The sequence below is a fragment of the Hydractinia symbiolongicarpus genome, chromosome 3 (assembly GCF_029227915.1).
Source record: "Hydractinia symbiolongicarpus strain clone_291-10 chromosome 3, HSymV2.1, whole genome shotgun sequence".
Lineage (NCBI taxonomy): Eukaryota > Metazoa > Cnidaria > Hydrozoa > Anthoathecata > Hydractiniidae > Hydractinia > Hydractinia symbiolongicarpus.
In genome coordinates, this window is record NC_079877.1 from 11,212,021 (window position 1) to 11,232,496 (window position 20,476).

The 20,476-nt window shown below is 34.4% G+C and overlaps 1 protein-coding gene across 1 annotated transcript; it reads left to right on the forward strand.

The window, feature by feature from the left end:
- The first annotated feature begins 9,881 nt into the window (after nt 1-9,881).
- On the forward strand, nt 9,882-17,225 carry LOC130635703 (contactin-associated protein-like 3B). The gene is made up of 7 exons (XM_057445132.1): nt 9,882-10,813; nt 12,593-12,807; nt 12,959-13,168; nt 13,789-14,051; nt 14,321-14,438; nt 15,802-15,857; nt 16,611-17,225. The coding sequence occupies exons 1-7, from the start codon at nt 10,284-10,286 to the stop codon at nt 16,965-16,967; spliced, it is 1,749 nt and encodes a 582-aa protein (XP_057301115.1). The 5' UTR covers nt 9,882-10,283; the 3' UTR covers nt 16,968-17,225.
- Nucleotides 17,226-20,476: the final 3,251 nt, after the last annotated feature.

Genomic DNA, 20,476 nt, shown 5'->3' on the forward strand with positions numbered 1-20,476 from the left:
CCGGTAAGTTGTTGTTCCTTGTTGCGCCCGCCCTACGTCATCGCCCGTCACAAAACGCCAGCGATGCTGTCTTTCTTTATTCGATGGTAGACATCACAGTTGATCATTCTAAAGAGAAAGTTGTTCAAGACCTGTCTCGTTTTTTGTTTTGTTTTTAAACGCGACTTGATTAATGCGATATTAGCTCCACTTGATTTAATACGCTAATGAAATGGAAATTTGTCGCTAGAGTTTTTTAGTAGAACTAATACCTTACCACCAGGAAAGCGGAATAGTTAAGGCGGAAAAAATACGCTATGAGTCCTAAACGATTTTTTTTATTGTTGATTGGTTATTTCCATTGTTCCTTGCTTACGTGGTCAATGTCGTTTTATTTAACGCTTAAACAAATATAATTAAGGGCAATATGTGAGCACGCCTTCTTTGTGCTGTTTGGATGATTGTAATTCGGGTTTGCTATGAGGTGGACTGGATACCAGGACTTTATATCTTTTTTATATCAGAGAAACAAGCCCTGTTAAAATTGGTGGCGAATTTAAAGCAGCCAGAGTAATTAAAATCCATTTCGAAATATAATTTTAATACTTGTTTTCAGTGAGTATTATAAATCGTCCGAAATGATGCCTTCTAAATTCATGATATCCATTTTTTTTTTTAATTAGGCTGAAACTTAATTGAGTATAAGATCTAAGATCTTAGAGAATCAAACATTTTTTTGTTTCTCGTTGAGAGTTGTCTAACTGGCAATTCGCCAAAAAATCAATTTATTGAATAAAGAAAACAAATTCCTTCAGTTAAGAATAAATTTAGTTAAATACTTGCAAGCGTAATGCTTTGGCCTGAGTAATTGGTAATACATTAACACGACACACCCACAGCCGTTAAATTTTTGCATCACACTCTGATTCTAACAACAAATTTAAAATATACTTAAAAAATATGTACTAGATTTTTAGTATGGTGTTTTTTTTGCACAGCTTCCGCGGATGTTACGCAATGCATCAATCTCGACCCTGAAACGTTTTCATCTTAAGCAGAGATACTAGGGACACGGATGATAATACACGGGCAAGATTATGTAGATCATTATTTTAGGCAACTTAGGGGAAATAAGCGTATAATTCGAGGTTTGCACGTTTTTTAAAGCAGTGAATTACCTAAGTTATATCCCTTTCTGTGCATGTATCACATGTTTCTTGTTAGTAATATATCAATTTAAAACAGGTATTTTAAACAACAGATGGGCTGGTCTTATTTTCACATACTTTGCGACACCCGCTTTATCCATTGTGTAGGGTCAAACGCAAAAAAGATAATAGACAAAACAATTTTAAAAAGGATGTTTTAAAATTGTTTAAAATTTGCTTTGCTATCTATCTGGAAGCTTCCTACATAAAAGCCTGTAAAAACGGTCTAAATTGATGAAAATAATGTACATAAATATTTATTATTAGAGAAATATTAGGACTTTCCAACTTTACCAAAAGTTAGTTCTCGTAAAAATTTTAAGTGTTTTGGAAATGCAAAAATGAATTCTCTCAAGATAATCCTTATCGTCCTACTGTTTTGTATAACAGAATGGGTTTATATGTACAAAAATCTGGTAACTTTTGTAAATAATCAGGACCTTTTCGTAAACAATTTTTTTTTTAAATTTTTAGATCATCTGTCATTATAAATTAAAAACTTATTGATTTCAATGGAGCAAGACTTCGTCAATGATACCAAACTACATTCTAATTAACTATGGTCCATAATGACAATTTTTTCATTTTCCTGATAACAGAAAAGTTCTTCAGTTCCATCCTAAATTTTTAAGGCAGGCTTATATAATCTAAAGCTGTCGCTACATATATCCATATATTATTCTCTCCTACTTGTTACTCTTTTATATTTTTTCCAATAAGACATGTGCCCCAGAACGCCACAAAAATAAAGAATTTTTTCCACAAACCTGATTTGAAATTTACCATTAGGACCTACCTAGTTAACTAGCTATATTAAGCTGTTGAGCCAGTAAAAAACACAACACATTTTCCAAATTTTGAAGACTTTCATTGCAGTTACCAAGATAATATTTTCTTGCATATTTTAGTCACGACAATACTACTTCTGTTGCTGAAACATAAAATTTTTGGCCGCTGAAGTTTCGTCATTTTTTGTCGCATAAATTATCGTATTAGATATGACGCGTGTGCCAAACTAATGCTTTTTCCCGCCTTCGTGTCATCTCCGACAAGTTGAGACTTCATCATTCCCAGCCTAATATATCTCGTGCGGAGAGTCCAGTTTTGTTATCTTCAAATTGTCTTACCATCTTTGCGTGTGTCCCAATACTTGGAAAATAAAGCAAATGAGATTAGTTTATCACTGATGCAAAATAGACATATTTATAAAGGATGATAATGTTGCTAACGACGCCACCTGCAGCCAGATGCTAACAAACTTGTTCACCATTGACATCGATTTTGATTAAGTTAATACAGGGCTTGAAGATAATGTTTGGCATTTAATCTTAAAGGCGCGAATAATGACTTTGGGTTTAGGCAATCTAGGCATTGTCAAAAAGCGTGCGCTATTTAGAAGATAGCTTCGACACGTGCTGTAATGTAATTGGTTGTTTTTCCCGTTGGAATGTATGCTATCTAATCGATGTTTGTTTTTAACAGCTAGACAATTAACCAGCCCAAGATAGACGTCCAATAAAGCGACAGGAAGAACTAATTGGTTGTTGTGTTGAGATGATTCTGGCAACGTGATAACAAACACAGCAATTTGTGGTATGTATTGAAACAGAGTGCAGTGATGCAAATTGTGAAATCAGGTTTTGTTTCATGACGAGACAAATGTTGCCTAAGTACTGCACGTAATAATGCGTCATAACTGTACAAAACATATCGGTCGCATATATATTGGTTGCATCTCATAGAGTTCAGTATCTATCCACGTGCATTGGAGTTTCATTCAGGCGTTAGTTTTTTCACAGCTTTGGAATTTAAATGTTTGTATAAGACCTCTTTTTCAACAACCAATCAAAGCTCTGAAAACGCTATCATCTTTAGTTTGAGATTGTGCGTCTGAAGTGCAACGGAAAACGGACTGATTTCTCTAGGGAATTAAACATGCTATCTGGCTACGTTTAATAAAAACCTGGCAAAGTCTTCTTAATTGTTGTAGTTGCAGTGATCAATAACATTGTCTCTGCAACCTTTGTTAAACATCTTTTGTGTTGCTTTGTTTTACAACATGTGTTTCTAATAAACTTGCATCAGTGAGTTTTGTGCAACAGTTGCTTAGCAATATTTTTGTTAGTGGAAACCAAGCAAGGGACTTATCACAACGTTATACAAATAAGATTGGTTGGTCACATCACTTTGTGTTCCTGCAAAATCAACTAGATCAGATTATTCCTTGAGAATATTTTTTCAGCTGTCTAATTACAGCAAATTTTAATTGGATAACGTAAATTGTGTTTCTTTATTTGCCAACAGTGACATTCTTCCACATACAGGAACCCTAGTTACCAACTCTCTTGCGCTTTATAGGCGAAAAACTACAACGAGTTCGAGAATATGCAGGTAGATGTAACATAAATAAAATAAATTGTCGCATGTTCTTCCGAAATTCTGTTAATATTTATCTTTTCTCAGTAAAACCGTTTTATTTACGATCAATACAGTTTTCTTACAAATATTGTTTTTCATGATGCTCAAATCATTACAAAAGTGAAGCAATTGGTAACCCAAGTCCAACATGAAGAGAGTTAGATTTTGAGACACATATTTTGTTCTAAATAAACAAGATTTGTGTTAACACTTAGACGGCGGAAGATGTAGATCTACGGTCAAAAATCTATAATTTCTGATGACTAGGTTGTTATAAAAAGTGCTTCCCATGTTTTAGAAAGATGATGAATTAGGCTATCCAACGATACCGTGTATTACCCATCTAGGTCTATGGCGATTGCAACTGAAATCTTGGAAAGATAATTATTTCATGACAGGAAGAGAATTTCTTTCATATACGAGTGCGTGTTCAAAGGATTTAACGAAAAGTGTAATTTCAATTGGTGCTACCAAGGAAGCAAGCGAACACTTGGACTTTTCAGTTTCTCTACCACCCTCTCCGTATGGAGAGGTTAGGGTTATAAAACATTTGACGTCATAATTTATAAGTATCAGTTTTAACAAGCTTTAGAAACATGCTGCAACAGGATGCTAAGTGCTACAATTTGCAGAAATATATCATGGGCTTCCAAACTGTTACATTCACATCATGCTAAGGAAAGCAGCTCTAAGATGGATGATTCCAGCAAATCATCGTCAGTGAGCATCAGATCGGTATCTTCTGTGGTCACACCAACAGTAAAGTATAAAGAAAAAAAATCACGGCAGAAACTTAAGACAATGTTTACTGTTAATCGTCTGAAGGATCAGCAGAGGGAAATTGAAGGTTTCAACAATGAAATGCCTTCTTCTTCAAATGGTGTGGCGATCAATCAAGAACACAAAAGAAAATATCTGAAAAAAGACGTCGTTTTGTCGCGCAATCCAGAAAAGTGTGATAAAGTAGAATCTTGCATATCTATTAAAAGAACCGAAAAACGTATCCCATCTGAATTTCTTTGTATTTGTTTCTCCAAAAACACACCAAACTGCGCATCGACTCAATTAGAAAAACTTCCTGAATCTACGTCACAGTCAACATTGCAAGCTACGAGGAACATTGAAATGACGTCACATCTCGCTTCTTCATCGCGAAAAACACATCCCGTTTGGTCGGAAATACCCTCAACATGAGATTGCCATAGCGACCGAATAAACGGAAATAATTTTTCTTTACAATTATCAATAATTATATTATTAGTAGATAATGTGATTAGAGAATTTTTTGTGTTTTTTTATAGATTAAAACACACAAGATGCAAACTTCTCTGAAAGAAAAACGTTTGCATTGTTCGATACATTTGCGTTGAACTTGTGCAACGATCACTCTACGTCAATCCCGTGTTTCCACTATTATGTTTCGTCGATACACGTTCCGGCGACACACTTTTCATCGACAGACAATCTTTTCATACACGTTTCGTCGATACTCAATCTGTCGTTATATTTTTCGTCGATGCCTGTTTCGATGATGCGGTTTAATTGATACACGTTTCGGTAATACATGTTTCGACACTTTCGTCACCAAAATTATTTCCGTTGACCTATTGCGATTTCTTATAGTATATATTTTATAAACAAATTATACAAAAAAGGATTACTTTATGATCGGACTCGGCATCATTGATTTAGTGTAAACATAATCACATTATTATAAAAAGCCTGTTTTTGCATTAATAGTTGGTATATTCTCATAGCAGGCTCGGAAACAACCTCGTCCCCAGGACTCTTCTATGGCTATTATATTCTCCTGGGACGGCTCCGTCCCGTCAAAAGAGCCCTGGGGACCAGGTTGGCTTAGGAAAAAGAAAACAAGATATACACAATAAATATCTAATATTAAATGACTACCTGCTATATCCCAACTTTGCCCACTGTGGAGGAGAGTGGGATGAGGAAGGGGTACAAATGATTGATGCAGAAATTAACACCTTACTTGTTCTCGAGCGATGAGTAGTGTTTAATTTTTGGGTGTGCATACTGGAGAGTCAAATATTTTTTTAGTTCCCAATTACACACTCTCTTATGAACAACCAACCTCGTCCCCAGGTTAGGTTAAGTTTTTTTCTTTCTACAGGCTTAACATTTAAGTGTTTGCTTTCACGCATCTGTAGTGCGCCAACCTCGTCCCCAGGACCTCTTTTCGCTTTTTTGATATCGGGGATGGCGCGTACACGCCATCCCCGAAAAGCGAAAAGAGGTCCTGGGGACGAGGTTGGTAGTGCGCCAATCAAAATCAAGAATTTGTTTAAATCGTAGGGTGGACACACAGCAATAGAATGTTATCGCTATGTGTCCACCCTAGCAATTTTAGAAAATAATTTTCAGCAAAAAATTGCCATGCAAAATAAAATAGTCTCCGCAGCTCTCGCAAAAGTTAAATTCTTTTTAGCGATTTAACTTAAGTCAACGAAGACCTTACAAGGAGTAAAAATGATGCCATGTGATCGTTTAAATGCCATAGCTAGCCTCATATTATCGTCTTCTGTGGTTGCATTTTTCTATTTTCTTAATTTACTGAGCTATTCAATTTTTTTTTTCAATGTTGGAGACAAGGTAAAGGCGTGTAAACTTGTGAACTACGAACATGAGGACCTATGATGTGTTGAAATGTGTTTAACGAAAGATTTTTCTGTGTTTTGTTGCTGAATGAAATTCAACCAATAGAAAAAAGTCTTCAGCAGGGAGGGGATGGGGGGAGGGGTGGTCAGGGGCGGTTCTGGTAATAGTAATAACACAAATTCAAGAATAGAGCCTTATTTTGTTTTTATTTATGTTCTTTTATCATCTTTCTTTTGAAATTTATAATGCATATGAAAAATAGGTGTTTCCTTTAACCAAGCTAGAGAAAAGAGATGGCAAGTAATCATTAACTTAACCCAGCATTGCATCCCAGATTGTTCTTATTTTATGGCAAAGTTAGACTAAAGTTGTTTTTAGCTTTAAAAACAATAATTCAAGACAGAAGATGATCTTCTTTATTTTTTATTTTTTGGCAACTTGACAAAGGCTCGTGTTCTTATGAAACTGTTTTTATAAAAAAGTGTGCATCTCTCGCCATTTCTTGCACGAATAGTTGTGTTAACATTCCACATTGTCAATAAGTAAACCTCATCCTTGTTTCCAAGGTCTTTCGTCCGAAAGCAAAATGTCCTATAGGAACGAGAAATGTCCTAAGAACGTTGACTAAACCGAAATTTAACAATATACAGCTGAATAGTACACGAGGATACACTTTTTAGATGTTTTTATTCTTTTACATGTTAGGGCTGAAATTATTTTATTTTGTTCTTTAATGGGAGCATTAATTTATTTATTTATTCACAAACGTTATTATAAAAATTTTCGACAAAATCTGAGTGCGATCTGCCTAGAAAGAGTTTTTATGTTCGTTGCAACAAAAAGAAGGAATAGAAAACCCACAAAATTTCAGATTTGCCATTGTTCTTATTTCGCTCTTATGTTTCAGTTATTCTAAAGCCTTACTTGTTCTTACATAATTGTTCTTATACAAAGAATCGTACAGAACGAATTAAGGATAAAATTAGGGATAATTTAAAAATTAAAAAGTGTACACTAAAAGTCAATCTGATGTTTAGATCCCTCTCTTAATAAACGTCATAATAAAACAAATATAACATTTGAGTATCAACAATCTTAGACCGCCATTTTTAAAATTTCGCTGGGTGAAAACAAACCTAGTTCGTACGGGGAAGAATGCTAAAAAATGAGGAAATGCAAGAATAATTAATTAGCTAACGAAAGGTAACCACAATAAAAATCTGTCTGGAAATGATAATTAGCTATCTAGATTTTGCTCCAAAAAGTTATCTGTGCTCAAACTTCCTAACATTGTTCTTAAAGCTCCAAAATGTGTCTAGCTCTGCACTCTCTTCACCTAAAATATAAAAACTCTTCACCTCCCAAACTTTGTTATAACGTCAAACCGAATCGTCAAATAGAGCTTGTAGGTGACAGGACAGTCTAAAATACTTTTTATTCTCCAGTGAACGAAGTGTAGAGTATAAAATACTCAAAAGTCATAAGAATTAACCCCTCCCTCTTTAACCCTGAATTGTCGATTAACATAAACTTTTCAGTTTGTAGATCATATTTAACTATGCTATCTAATTAAAACAATTAAAAAATAGAAAAAATACAACGAAACACGTTTAAAAAATATCTCGCAGCTTTTTTTCTTCTTAAAGAGAAAACACCCTACGTGGAATAATCATTGATTGAATGTTAATTTCGAATATCCTTTTGCTCAAAATGAATGGTGTTTTCACATGAATATTGAGATGACAAAAAGCACTTTGTGTATGAGATTGGCTGTCATCCAATTAGCACAAATGGTATTTAAGCTTTTGTTAATTAAAATGAGTCCATCAAACAACTGAAGAGCGGTTTTTTCTCTTTTATATTTATAATTATGTTTTAAATGGATAATATTATTGAATGATTTTATGTGGCTACAATAAATAAGATTTTTGTCTGCAAACACGTAGTAAATATAAAAAAGTTTCGTAAAGGAGTTTTAATGTCACATCCTGAGGAATAGATGGATTGGTAATCTTTAGAATATATTATTTAAAACACAGTGGGGAATTATTTTTTGCGAGATTTCATTCGCGTGGCATGCCTTATAAAACCTCCTTAAGCCTCACAACGGAATTCATTTGATGCTTTTATAAATTTCATAAAAGCAAACGTTTTTTGAGAACTCTCTCCAAACCTAAGAGAGGACGTTCCATTTATTCAAAACAACAAACCATTTTATACTCTCTGCGGGCTATCATTTCCGCTTGATAAATCGTCGTCAACAGGTAATAACACTTACGTTGAGCGAGGTAGGCAATACAACAAGTTTGTTGAATTTCGAGTAATGCTCAAAATGTGGGCTGTTACGTTTGGGGCGTCAATGTCATTAAGTAGAACTGTTATTATTACAATACCCCTACATAAATGTCCCATGTTGGACCGTGGGAGTATTTTTATGAACATACGGTTGATGTTTACTTAAGCCTAGCAACCCAATTGATAAACACAGGGTGGTTTAAGCGGATTATCTTTAATCAATGAACCTTGTATGACATATCACAAAAGATAAAACGCAAAAACCCTTTCTAGTAAGCGATATTCTTTTAAAACAATTACGTAAAAATTAAGAAAGTCCCTTCCTTTAATTATACAATTATTTTGACTTCATCCATTAGTTTGTTCATTCATTCATTTCAGTTTAAATTTTGCTTCCACAAACATTTCATTTTCTTTTTCTTTTTATAATTCTTTCTTTTTCTTTCTATTTTTTTGTTAAAACTAATTTCTTGCACCTCCTCCTTCTCACCACCACGTGACCTTTCAACGAGACGAAGTAATTTGATACCAGACATGAGAGCCATCAGAACTTCCAATCTCATATGGTTGGAATGTTTAATATATATCATTAATCCCTGGCTACCTTTTTCTTCTTAAATCCAAATCTTTAATTAAATCCATTAAATCTTATCATCATAAAATATTTTCCTGGGAACCTTTATTTACACCCATCCAATTTACTCTCGGTGTTTTTGTTTCCGTTACGATTATTGGAATCTTCTTAACATTAATAATGGCGCTACTGTGGCCACTAGGCTAGTCGTAAGCTGAGATTACGACTTATTCACCTATATGTAATCTGCTTTACAATTTCACTTTCGTGTTTTTAATTAGCTGCCAATATCGCAGTGACCCTGCTTGTTCTTATTGACAGAACAGATTATTTGCATTCGTGTTAGCCATGTGACCGTGGGCGAGTTTCCATTCCAGTTATCTAAAACCCGGGTACCAACCAGGTACTGGTGACAATAACATTTCACGTTACAATTTTCGAAACATGAAGTTCTAGCGATGCGATAAAATAGAAAATATTAATTATGCATCAAAGTTTTCACAAGTTGCATAGTGGAAAGTATACAATATGTTATGGTTTAAAAGGTGATAAAAATAAATATAATATAAAAACGATCCATTTGTTTTCAATAAATTCAATTCGTGTTAGGTTTTTCAAAAAAAAAGCCAATCGGGAGAATTGTACTGTTGGAATTTCTTCTATTGCATTTTATTGACATGACATAAATAGAGAAACAGTGGGACAGATATGTGTAATCTTTGCTATTATATATAAATCAAATAAAAAGTATAAAAAGATGCTTTTGTTAAAATGTTGTTCCTGAATAGAACGAATTGAAGCGCGTGAGAAACTTGCTTTTTATTCTGTTTTTGATTTAGTTACAATGCAAGTCTACAGCTGAATAGAGCAGTGGAATATCTTCTTAACACATATCGGATGTTTGATGAGACGTTCAAGGAAATTGATGTTATTTTGTAATATTTTTGAATTTATTTACTGCATGGTCGAGTTGTTATAATTAAATCTCTTTATCCAGCTTGGTATGCACTGCTAATTGCGCTAATTATAATCTGAAGAAATTGAATTGACGTTGGATACTAAAGTTTATTAACACAGAACAAGCGAAACGGTTTAGACTGTTGATGCTAATGTACAAGGCTTTGTTTATGTGGCAAGAAATTTACCGTTTACAGAAGTTTTTCATGACGTAACAGTTATATTTTACCATGCGACGAGGAAGTTACACATTGATTTTGCTTTGTTATTACTTATGGCGTGTATCAGGTATAACTTTATTCGACAAAAAAGAATCGTACGCAATATTCGATGTGTGGAATATCACCACAGTTGGTCAGTTAGAACTGAAATTTAAAACGCAGAGTCGATACTGCTTGTTACTGTATGTTGACGATCATCATTTTAAACAGTATGATGAGCCAACTGAGACAAAAACAGATGGCAGCTTTTTAGAAGTTACGTTAATAAAAGGCCAACTCGAAGTAACGCTGCAAATATTAAACAAAAATTATAAACAAAGCACACGTTTAGGCCACCATTTAAATGACCTAGCTTGGCACACGTTAAGACTTACAAAGTTTGTTGGAACCTTACAGGTTAATGTAGATGATGAAACAAAACTTATTACGTTATCTAAAAGTATAGCCGATAGTTTTTACATCAACTCGAGACTTTATATTGGCGGTTTATCGAAAACAAAAATGGAACGCAGCTACGGAAGTGCAAAAGCTAAACCAAGGTTAGTTTGTTTACAAAATTGTTTGTTTGTTTGTTTATTCTTATTCCGCCTTCAGTAATAAATCCTGGCTATCGCTAATTTCTTCTGTCTCCAACATGATTGCCAAGATAATATACACAGACCTCAAAACTTCCTTCAATGTAATAAACGATTGTATTTTAAAGAATTTTGGTTCTTGTATTGAACACTCCTCTTAAAATATTTTTTTTTCATCACTATTAATATATTAGCAGCGAACAGGTAGTTATTTAGTTCCAATTAGCTTTTAATTGTTCTTTTGGCTTTCAAATATAATCAATTTACTTACATTGGAAGAGGTTAATCATGTCAAACGCCCTAGTCGACTGATTAAATTTCCATATCTTTTCTGTGGAAATTGAATATTAAGTGTATTTCACATGACCGATATCCTCATGACATGGAAGAATATAAAGCGATATTGCCTTTAATTATAAAAATATTCTAAACGTGTGGAAACACCAGAGAACGCGCGAAGTTATTTTTTAAGCCGCGCGGAGTTTACGATAAGTCGCGATGTCTTATTCATAACGATAGAAAGTCTACTTTGCTTATGCATGATACAAAGTTTAACAAGCACTTCTTCTTATTTGTTTAAAATATTTGCAATGTTGGATACCGCCTCGGGCTTGTTGAAAAAAAAACACCGGCCTATACCGAAACCACTGTCGGAGACATTAAACAAGTCAGTTTGCTTAATAAAGAAAATGATTTATTATCGCAACCACTATCAATAAGTAAATTGCAAATCCAAATTAACGCCGCGGGGAATTTTTTGCCTGGAGAATTCGTTCGTCGTTTATATTTCAAGCTTCGCCATTTCGTGCATGTCTACCTTGCGTGGTCGCGATAAAATCAATAAAATGAATCGCATTTGCCTTTCAGTGCATAGGTTTTTCGTTGCCTATAGTGACACGACTTTGGTTTCGCGAAGACACGGATAGAATACGTGTATTATATAGACCAGACGTGAAAAAATTAACGGGTTGACTCACCCTTTAAATTACACACTCGTCACAAAGTTGATAAGGACATGTCGCATTTGCTATCAGCGGCATGACTTTTTCTTCGTATACACACAGCAAATACATCTAACTTTATTACCAGTAAGTGTACGCTAGCCATGGTTTCACACGATATCTTTTTGTCTGATATATATCTAATTAACGTGTTGATGCTAATGCTTAGATGTCGTTGTTATAGCAACTAAATTATCAATAACAACAACTACCGCCACTCCTGCACTTACACTGACATCAAACGCATCCAAGATGGCTGTGTCTTTTTCTACTTCTGTCCTGCAAACAAAAATTATTAAGTCAATATATGATATATACAAATATTATAATATGATCATAAGAACAAAACGACGAAAGCAAATTAAGCTTGTTTATATTCTTATTACATCATATAATGTTATATAAATATTGACAAACAAGATAGATATATGTACAGAACTTTATTCTCTTAATTCTAAGAAAGTCGATTCCATGTGAAGTGCTGCCAACATGAAAACATGAAGTTTAAAATTATTTCTTTCCATAATATTGATTATGTTAATGCCACACGGAATATATACGGACACCGAAAAAACGTGAGGTTAAAATCGGCAATAAAGGTGCAATGCCGGTTGTCTTTGGCACGAATCATAAACAATAATGTAAACATTTCCTGTCGTTTTTAAATTTGTGTTTTGAAACAATTTTTGTGATTATTATAATTGTAATTTTCTTCTAACCAATGAGATAAACTTATTTTTAGATTTATGGGTTGTATTGAAGAATTGAAATATTCGTCCGGTTCACTAGTATTATCACCGGTTGATCGATTTCTCAAAGGTGAAAAATTGGCGCCAAAATGTCTTAACACGTGCAGTATTAACCCGTGTCAGAATTCAGGTTCATGCATTAATTTGTTTAACCGAGCTGGGTGTGACTGTTTTGGAACAGGTTACGATGGAGATAGATGTACCACCCGTAAGTTTAATCACCTTTTTTCGCCCTCAGGCTTCTACACTTTTGAAATCTAGAATGGCATTTTTAGAGGCTAAGTAATCTGGGGACAAGGATGGATTTCTTTTTAACCCAAATTAGCTTGAATTTAGTAAAGTTTTTAATTTTGGTTTAGCAACCGACTCGATCAGTATGGATGAGAAAGATTACATAAAGTGGAGTTTACCAGATTCATATTCAAGTTTAAACATGATGTCATTACGGCTCCGTTTAAAGTTGGCCCAACCTGATGGCGTCATATTCTACACGAAACGTTCGGGCCGTTTGTTGTTGGTTGAGGTAGTAAAGGGACAATTGAGAGTAGCGGCTGGACCATCTACAAAAGGTAATATTTAAACGACGAAATTCTATTTTGTGTTTAAACGAAACTGTAGTATAGCAGGTGAAATAAAGCGGAGTTCTTTTCTAACTCGCAGTGAATGTACTTTTAGTCCGCGCAAGTTGGTTAACATGAACCATTCTCGAGGTTTTATTCTCAAAGAGCTCTGGGGGGTGAGAATGAACATGAACCGGTCGTTACTACGGGATCTGGTTATTTCAACGGTCAAACTGTCCTAGTTAAAAACATAATGTCAAATCGTCTTTCACGAGAGGTCTGAAAAAAGGCACGACAAGATTAAATATATCTGTTATACTTGATTTTACGACGATATTCTCATAAGAAATAAGATTTTTGATCGTTGAACATATTTCTCACAGTCCCATTTCGTGCATATCTATCACGAAGTTGTGATTTAACAACCATTTTAAACAAAATACGGCTTTTGTAAACTATAGCTAACTATCTAACAAAGAAATAGATCAGGGTAGGATCAACCGCATTGTTTTAAATCTTGTATTTGCTGCCCATCATCAAGTTGAAACACGTGAACAACACGTGATTAACACAGGCGCGACACGTGTACAGCATAAGTGGATGTCTTACTCGCTGTTTTGTCTTTTTAGTTCCACGTGACATCATTTTACAAGGAAACTTATTCGATGCAAAATGGCACTCAATTACTATGACGCAAAAATCAAATATTATCAGGGTTACTGTTGATAACAAGAATTCACAAAATTTGACTGTAGATTCCGATAGAGGAGATCAAAGTGGCGAAAAAGACGATCCAGTATACTTTGGGGGGTTAAAACTGCCCAAATTTACTTTTGAGGTGAAATCTAAGAAGAACTATCAAGGTTGTTTGCAACAATTACAATATAATAAGGTACGCCATCTTTGTTTCGCTTGCCCGTCTAATCCGTCTGGCAATTGTCCAAAATATTAACACAAGCACCGCCCTAAGAAGTGCGAAGTAAATTAATTAGTCTTCGTAGGCGACGAATCTTACTTTTCTCTGTATCTTCAGCTTATACAAATACGCAAGATTAAATTCTCATCAATAAGTTACTAAGGGAAGTTAAACCATGCATACCTCCACTCACTTTGACAAATTAGTTGCGATGGAGAGATAATTTATCTTGATTCTTTCTATAGATTGATGTTATTTACAAAGTGAAGAACACTATCAACAAAAGAATAGAGAAATTCGGCCACGTTAAAAACGGGTGTCTGTTTAATAAAACTAACATACCACTGCCGACCACCAAACCAGGTATGTGATGTAACAGCCTAGGCTTCAGTTAGTCTTCAAATCAAATTCATTCACAGGGCTATTTTACACCGGTGCTCGCCGTCCCGCCCGTATATCACAGCACGAAGGTGGTTCCATGTGTTATTTTCAGTTTCACAATAACTAATATGGCTTCCATGAAAATCAGAAAGATATGTGCTTGGCATGCTTGCGGAGCATGAGTGTTTACAATAAAACTTCGTGAAATTATCGACTTTCATAAAGCGTAGTCTAGCACGAGTCAAGCGCTTGTAGGGACAAATTTTTAACCTGTTTTTGTTTGACTAGATAGCCCAGTCAAGTTTCTTTATCATTTCCTCACAAAGAATCAATTGTGTCATACGGAAAAAGGCAAAATGTGTAACCTTCTGTTGTTTCTTTGCCAATTCTTTGGTTTTTATACTAACGTTTAACTTCTAAATAAATTGATGAAATATTTACCCGGGAACAGCGAAAATATTTTACAGTGAAAAGTGCAAAAATGTCTAAAAAATGAGAGGAAGTTGAATAGTTTTAATTTAGACTTGAAATTTTTTCTGAACAGAAAATTTCAGCGTTTCGTCTGAAGTGATATATAAATTTTTGTCCAAGTCACTAAATTTTGTGTCAGAGATCAATTTTTTTACCGATCAAGAATATTTACTAGATTATTTCGCTAAAATAGTTTAAAAAATAGCAAAAAATTTGTTACCTTATCGTTAAAGTAAATGGAAAAAAAAAAGGCGTCAGGACTTCAGAAAAAAACAGAAGTGGATACAATGCGCAATGGAAGAGTAATCAAACAAATACTTCCCACTTATAATAATAATTATAATAAATAATAATAATAATAATAATAATAATAATATTAACTCATAAGCAGACAGTGCCGAAACTACATACATTCCACTGTAATTTCATTAAGCTCATAAAATGACGGAATTGACCACATAAAATCTAAATATAATTTAGGCGTGTTAAAGTTACATTAGATCAAAATGTTGACAAAAATAAATATGATAAACAACCTACTGCTTTTAATGTCGCGGTTGGCTGTAAAAAAATTTTTTTGCGGAAATTAATTCCCGGGATAGAACAGACAGTTAATTGTCGCAACAATTTAATTTGGGAGATAGAAAAACTCTGTATATTCTTCGGGGTGTGTGGATCAAGCAAATTACAATATATGTGACGATGATGAATTTTTCACAATTTCTTTTATACGTGTTTCCAGCGCAAAGAGTTACGTAAATTTTTAGCTAAGTAAAAACAATAAAATAATGTTAGCAACTTGAACCCCCGTCAATGCTATATCGTAATAAAATTCTTAAGAGTTTAATTAGCCTGTTTTTACTTTTATTTTTAGTGATATCTATTACATCGAAACAAAGAATAACAGAAAAAGAAAAAAATAACCACGTGGTAGGTAGCATCTTCGATATTCCAATATTAGCAACCTTGTTCCCAGTTATACCTACTTCTAATTTTCTTACTCGGGGAGAAGAGGCACCTTGAAGTTGGTCATAACAAGGAATAAAGAAATTCTTTTGGAATTTGTCTTTCCACAGAACAAGTACTTCTATTTGGTCTCCCATAGTGGAAACGCTCAATTGTACTATTTCTAAGGTTTTCCATTTTTTTCGCTAAGTGATGGAACTTTGTAAAACATATAAAGATTAAATTACAGCAGCGGAAAGCTCTCAAAAATAGGATAAAAGTTAGTTCGGAGGCAATATTAAAATTATCAAAATTATGCCAGATAATGGAACATATCGGATGACAAAATCTTTAAAAACAGCCAACATTTTGTCTTAAAACTTGAGTTAAAGTCAAAATTGTGCTCTAATAAATTATTTTTTTACAATAAACTTTTTTCCTTTGTTTTTCAATAAGAAACATTCTAAACGCCTGACAAAACAGCCTTTCATAACTTTTGATTTAACAAAACCTACACCATCTTGTTTTCTATAATGAAAAGCATATATGAACATGGGTTTCGCTTTGTCTCTCAAATAAGCATAAACTCCAAATTCTTGGTGCCTCATTTCTCCCTGACTGTTATTATCAATTTTAAGTTTATAGAGAAGAATTTATTCTGCAGAAGATGTTTTTAGAAACATATAGTCAAAACAATTAAATATATTTGTATGTGGTATAACCTTAACTTTGACCTAGATAAAAGAAATACACACCCGCGAAGGAGGGATGGACCAAGCAGTAATAATATGGGTGACTGCCACTATCGTAGTTGGTACTATTATCATTATGATCTCCGCCGCATGTGTCGTGCATCATATACGAAGGAGACACCAACACAGTCCACGTCGGACAAGGTCTAAAGACTCCTCCATTGACGATAAAGAAGAGGATGAGCAAACTGAACTGACTAATAAAAATCCAGTAGACACTGCGAGTGAGAACTCTCTCCCGCATACACCCACAATGGAAAGAGAAAAACATGACAACTGTAAGAAATCTTCAGAAACAGACGAACAGCTGCTTGCTACTAATAAGAAAGAAAGCGGCGTGTGAACAGTGCACCAATTTCTGTGAGATGTTTACACAAAAACAATACGCAAGCAGCGCGTGCAAGTTCCCGTAAATATGCCAAGTCAGTGGCGTCAGAGCACAGAAAGGCGGAACACGTATCAAAGGACGTAAGAAGTGCCGACCAAGACAATCCTTCAAATGTTTCCGTCACTATAAACAACTAAAACACGTGGTGGAAGAAAGCGTCGAAAACTTGAAATTCATGTAGAATATTCTAAATATAAGAATTAATTTATTCAACTTTAAGTGAGGATTTCTCTTTAATCTCGGTATAACTGGCGACCTTGATTGTATAGGGATGCGTATGCTCATATTCAAAATAGATACAGGCCCTGGACACGAAGTAGAGCTTTCGTTATTATCATTGAAATTCCGTGTCATTGGTCCGAAATATGTATTTTAAAGACGTTTCTTTTAAAAGCAAAAATATTACGCATAGAAAAGAATTCAAGGAATAAACTTTTATAAAAAACTTGTTTTCTTGTAATCTACAGTTGAAGTGACTGAAGAGAAAGTAAACGATAAATATTCAATAACTAGTCGTTAACCAGTGGACAAATCCACAGGGTCGCCCGTCCTTTATATATCACATTTCGTGTTTCTGTAACACGATAACTTTTTTCGCGGACAAACAGACAGACGGAGGAAAAATCCACGGGTTCGCCTGTCCTTTAAATTTACTTGTTGCAACAAAGAAGATAAAAAGATATCGCATTTGCTATTCGTGCGTATTTTAAATATTTCGTGTTTCCGTAACAGGACGCGTCTTTCGCGGACACACAAACAAAACACGGCTATTGTTGAAGAGATAAATATGGTCAAAGGTATAGGGCTGATTTATGGGTGGTGCACTTCTACATTTGCAACAGTCAAATTTTTACCACCAATTTGAGGTTTAACTCTGCGAACGATTTGTTGAAACGGGCGGTTGCATCTCATCAAATTGAAATTACGGAAAGCGTGTGGCTTCTTTTATCTCTTCCCTTGCATCATCCGCAAAGTCGATAGTAACATGACGCATAATGCATAAACATGTAACATGATCATTAGCAGGTAATGAACACAAAAAGATTCGTTTCGTGTTCATTCTCAGAATTAGCAGACTGGTAGCCTTGTGGTAGATAGTTCGCTTCCAGTGTAGAAGGTCTTGGGTTTAAACCTTGGTCAAGTCATGCCAGAGACTGATAAAAGTGTTAATGTATACTTTCTGCTTAGCCCTCAGCATAAGAATAGGATTGATATCTTAGCAATTGCTATGCTTGCACGACTTTCGTAGCTCAAAAAGGAGCTTCAAATGCACCCCATTCGCAGGACCCTCGTTGATAGCAGTACTAAAAAAGGAACTGAAGAGGCTATCCTGGGTAAATAATTTCAAAAACAACAACAACAACAATAATAATAATATCAAATGAGTTTCTTCAGAAAAAAAGTTGGAGAAAATTGAGAAATATAGTTCAGAATAATTCAGAAATTTGTTGCTATATTGAAATTTTTTGCGAGACACTTTTCTAAGGTTTCTCTGGTGAAATTTCTTCGCTAACAAGAAGAGGTCAGACTTGTGCAGAAAAAACAACATTTTCGCAAACTCCTTGAAATAAACTTCGAAAGTATCTTCCTAACTCCTAGATACCTTAAATCCGTTACAAACTTTGGCGCGAAGAAAACTTGGTGAAATTGTCGATTTTGGTCCGAAATTCAATCAAGTTTTTCTACCGCCGCCAAGAAAACGAGAAAACAATTAAATGTTTTGCACAGTTTTTATACTATAATTTCATTTACAAGTTTATATAGCTTTATACGTCTTAAAAATTCCTTTTTTTGCCGTAAATACGGCCCAAGTTTGCGAAATTTACAGAAATAATAAATGGGAATATGTAAAAACAAACCACGGTGGCATTTTATTTTGCTGACTGTAAAACTGCTGACATCATCAATTACCACCTAATGACTCCATTTTATTCGAAAGTTTGGTTCTAACAAGTCTGTGCACACAGGACTATTTTTTTGACAAGTTAGCCTGTACTATAAACTAAACATGAAAATGTGAAATATCAAACTTGCGTGAATTACATTCCGCTAGTATTGAATTGCGTGAAAACAAATTTAGGGAGCATACGTTTTTGCCAACATGCAAGCTTTCCTTATATTTTACGCCCTTAAGGTTGAACACGTGTAGAAATTTGAACACGAAGTGGTAAATGCATTCCGAAAAATAAACGCTTTTGCGGAAATAAATTTTTCAGCTAAACGGAGTTGAAACTTGATTAAACATAGTATCCAAAGAAAAAATAAAACTTGCAACTTGAACTGTATGTCGTAACGCGCTGGTAAGCAAGATGTGTAACAGTAGAAGTAATATCATCTTGCCTTCAAGAAACACTCCATTCTATTATTCCATCGGATTGATAACTCTAACTTATAACTTCAATTTTAACTTCTGTCTTGATCTTCTGATGTTGTTTTTCATGTCTCTTCAAGTTCGACGACGTTCCAAATGATTTTCCACAAGCAGTACATTGAAAAAGAGCTGAATGCAGACCATGATGCGTTTTCCAATAACTTTTATTTGGAAGTTCTTTATCGCATATTCGACAGTGAAACTTTACAATCACGTATGGATTATCCCATTTCTCAAACGGGTTACTAGAATCCGATTTCATTCTTTTAACCTGCAGATAAAATTGTTCACTTTTGAGTTCTTTTTTTCGCAAACAGAATTTACATTACAGAATTTTCATGGGAAGTAATTTTCGCGAATTCATTTTTAGATCTTCTCTCTTCACTTCGCGAAGCAGGTATGAACAAGTTTTTTGTGAAACTTAAAGAAAAACACCTTGTAATGGAAAGAAGGCAACAGGTAATACGTCAGAAAACTGCGAAAATAAGTGTAAATAAAGGGATGGCAAGTGAGAGGATTATGAAGGAGAATTCATCTATACGAGTTATATACGATAGCTTTCCATTTCTATCTAAAGTTATGCGCCAACAATATTGAACTTTTACAAATCTAGTTTTTTTTAGTGTCTCTTTCGCGAGAATTAAGCGGACCATAACGGTTAGTCGCGGAATGCGCACAAAAAGAGCCCAGGTGACTAAATTATGAGTGGACTAATAATCTATATTATAATGCCCGTATACGTCTGTCTGTCACGCAAAATGGTAGCTTAGCTGCGACGGGCTAACCCGTGGATTTTTCCACGGGCTAACGACTAGTTTGGGTAAAAATACTTTAAAAAGTCCATTGTATTTGCAAACTACTAGCTTAAAGAAATTATTTTTTTTCACTTTCCGCGAAAAATTTTTTCTCCAGTTGGAAAAAGGATTACACTGATTTTATTTCTTCTGATTTACTTCGAACTACATATCATATGTAAATGACAAATTCAGCAGTCTTCATTTTATGTCTCCTACATAAAAACCCTTGAAAATTTTATTTTCAAAAAACTTCTTTCGAAAATTAATTTCCTTAAGATATGAATAAACCGTTAAAA

Coding starts and splice junctions, on each gene's coding strand:
- LOC130635703 (XM_057445132.1), top strand. CDS start 10,284: ATGCGACGAGGAAGTTACACATTGATTTTGCTTTGTTATTACTTATGG. Junction 10,814..12,592: donor AGTGCAAAAGCTAAACCAAG/GTTAGTTTGTTT, acceptor ACTTATTTTTAG/ATTTATGGGTTGTATTGAAG. Junction 15,858..16,610: donor AAGAAAAAAATAACCACGTG/GTAGGTAGCATC, acceptor ACTTTGACCTAG/ATAAAAGAAATACACACCCG.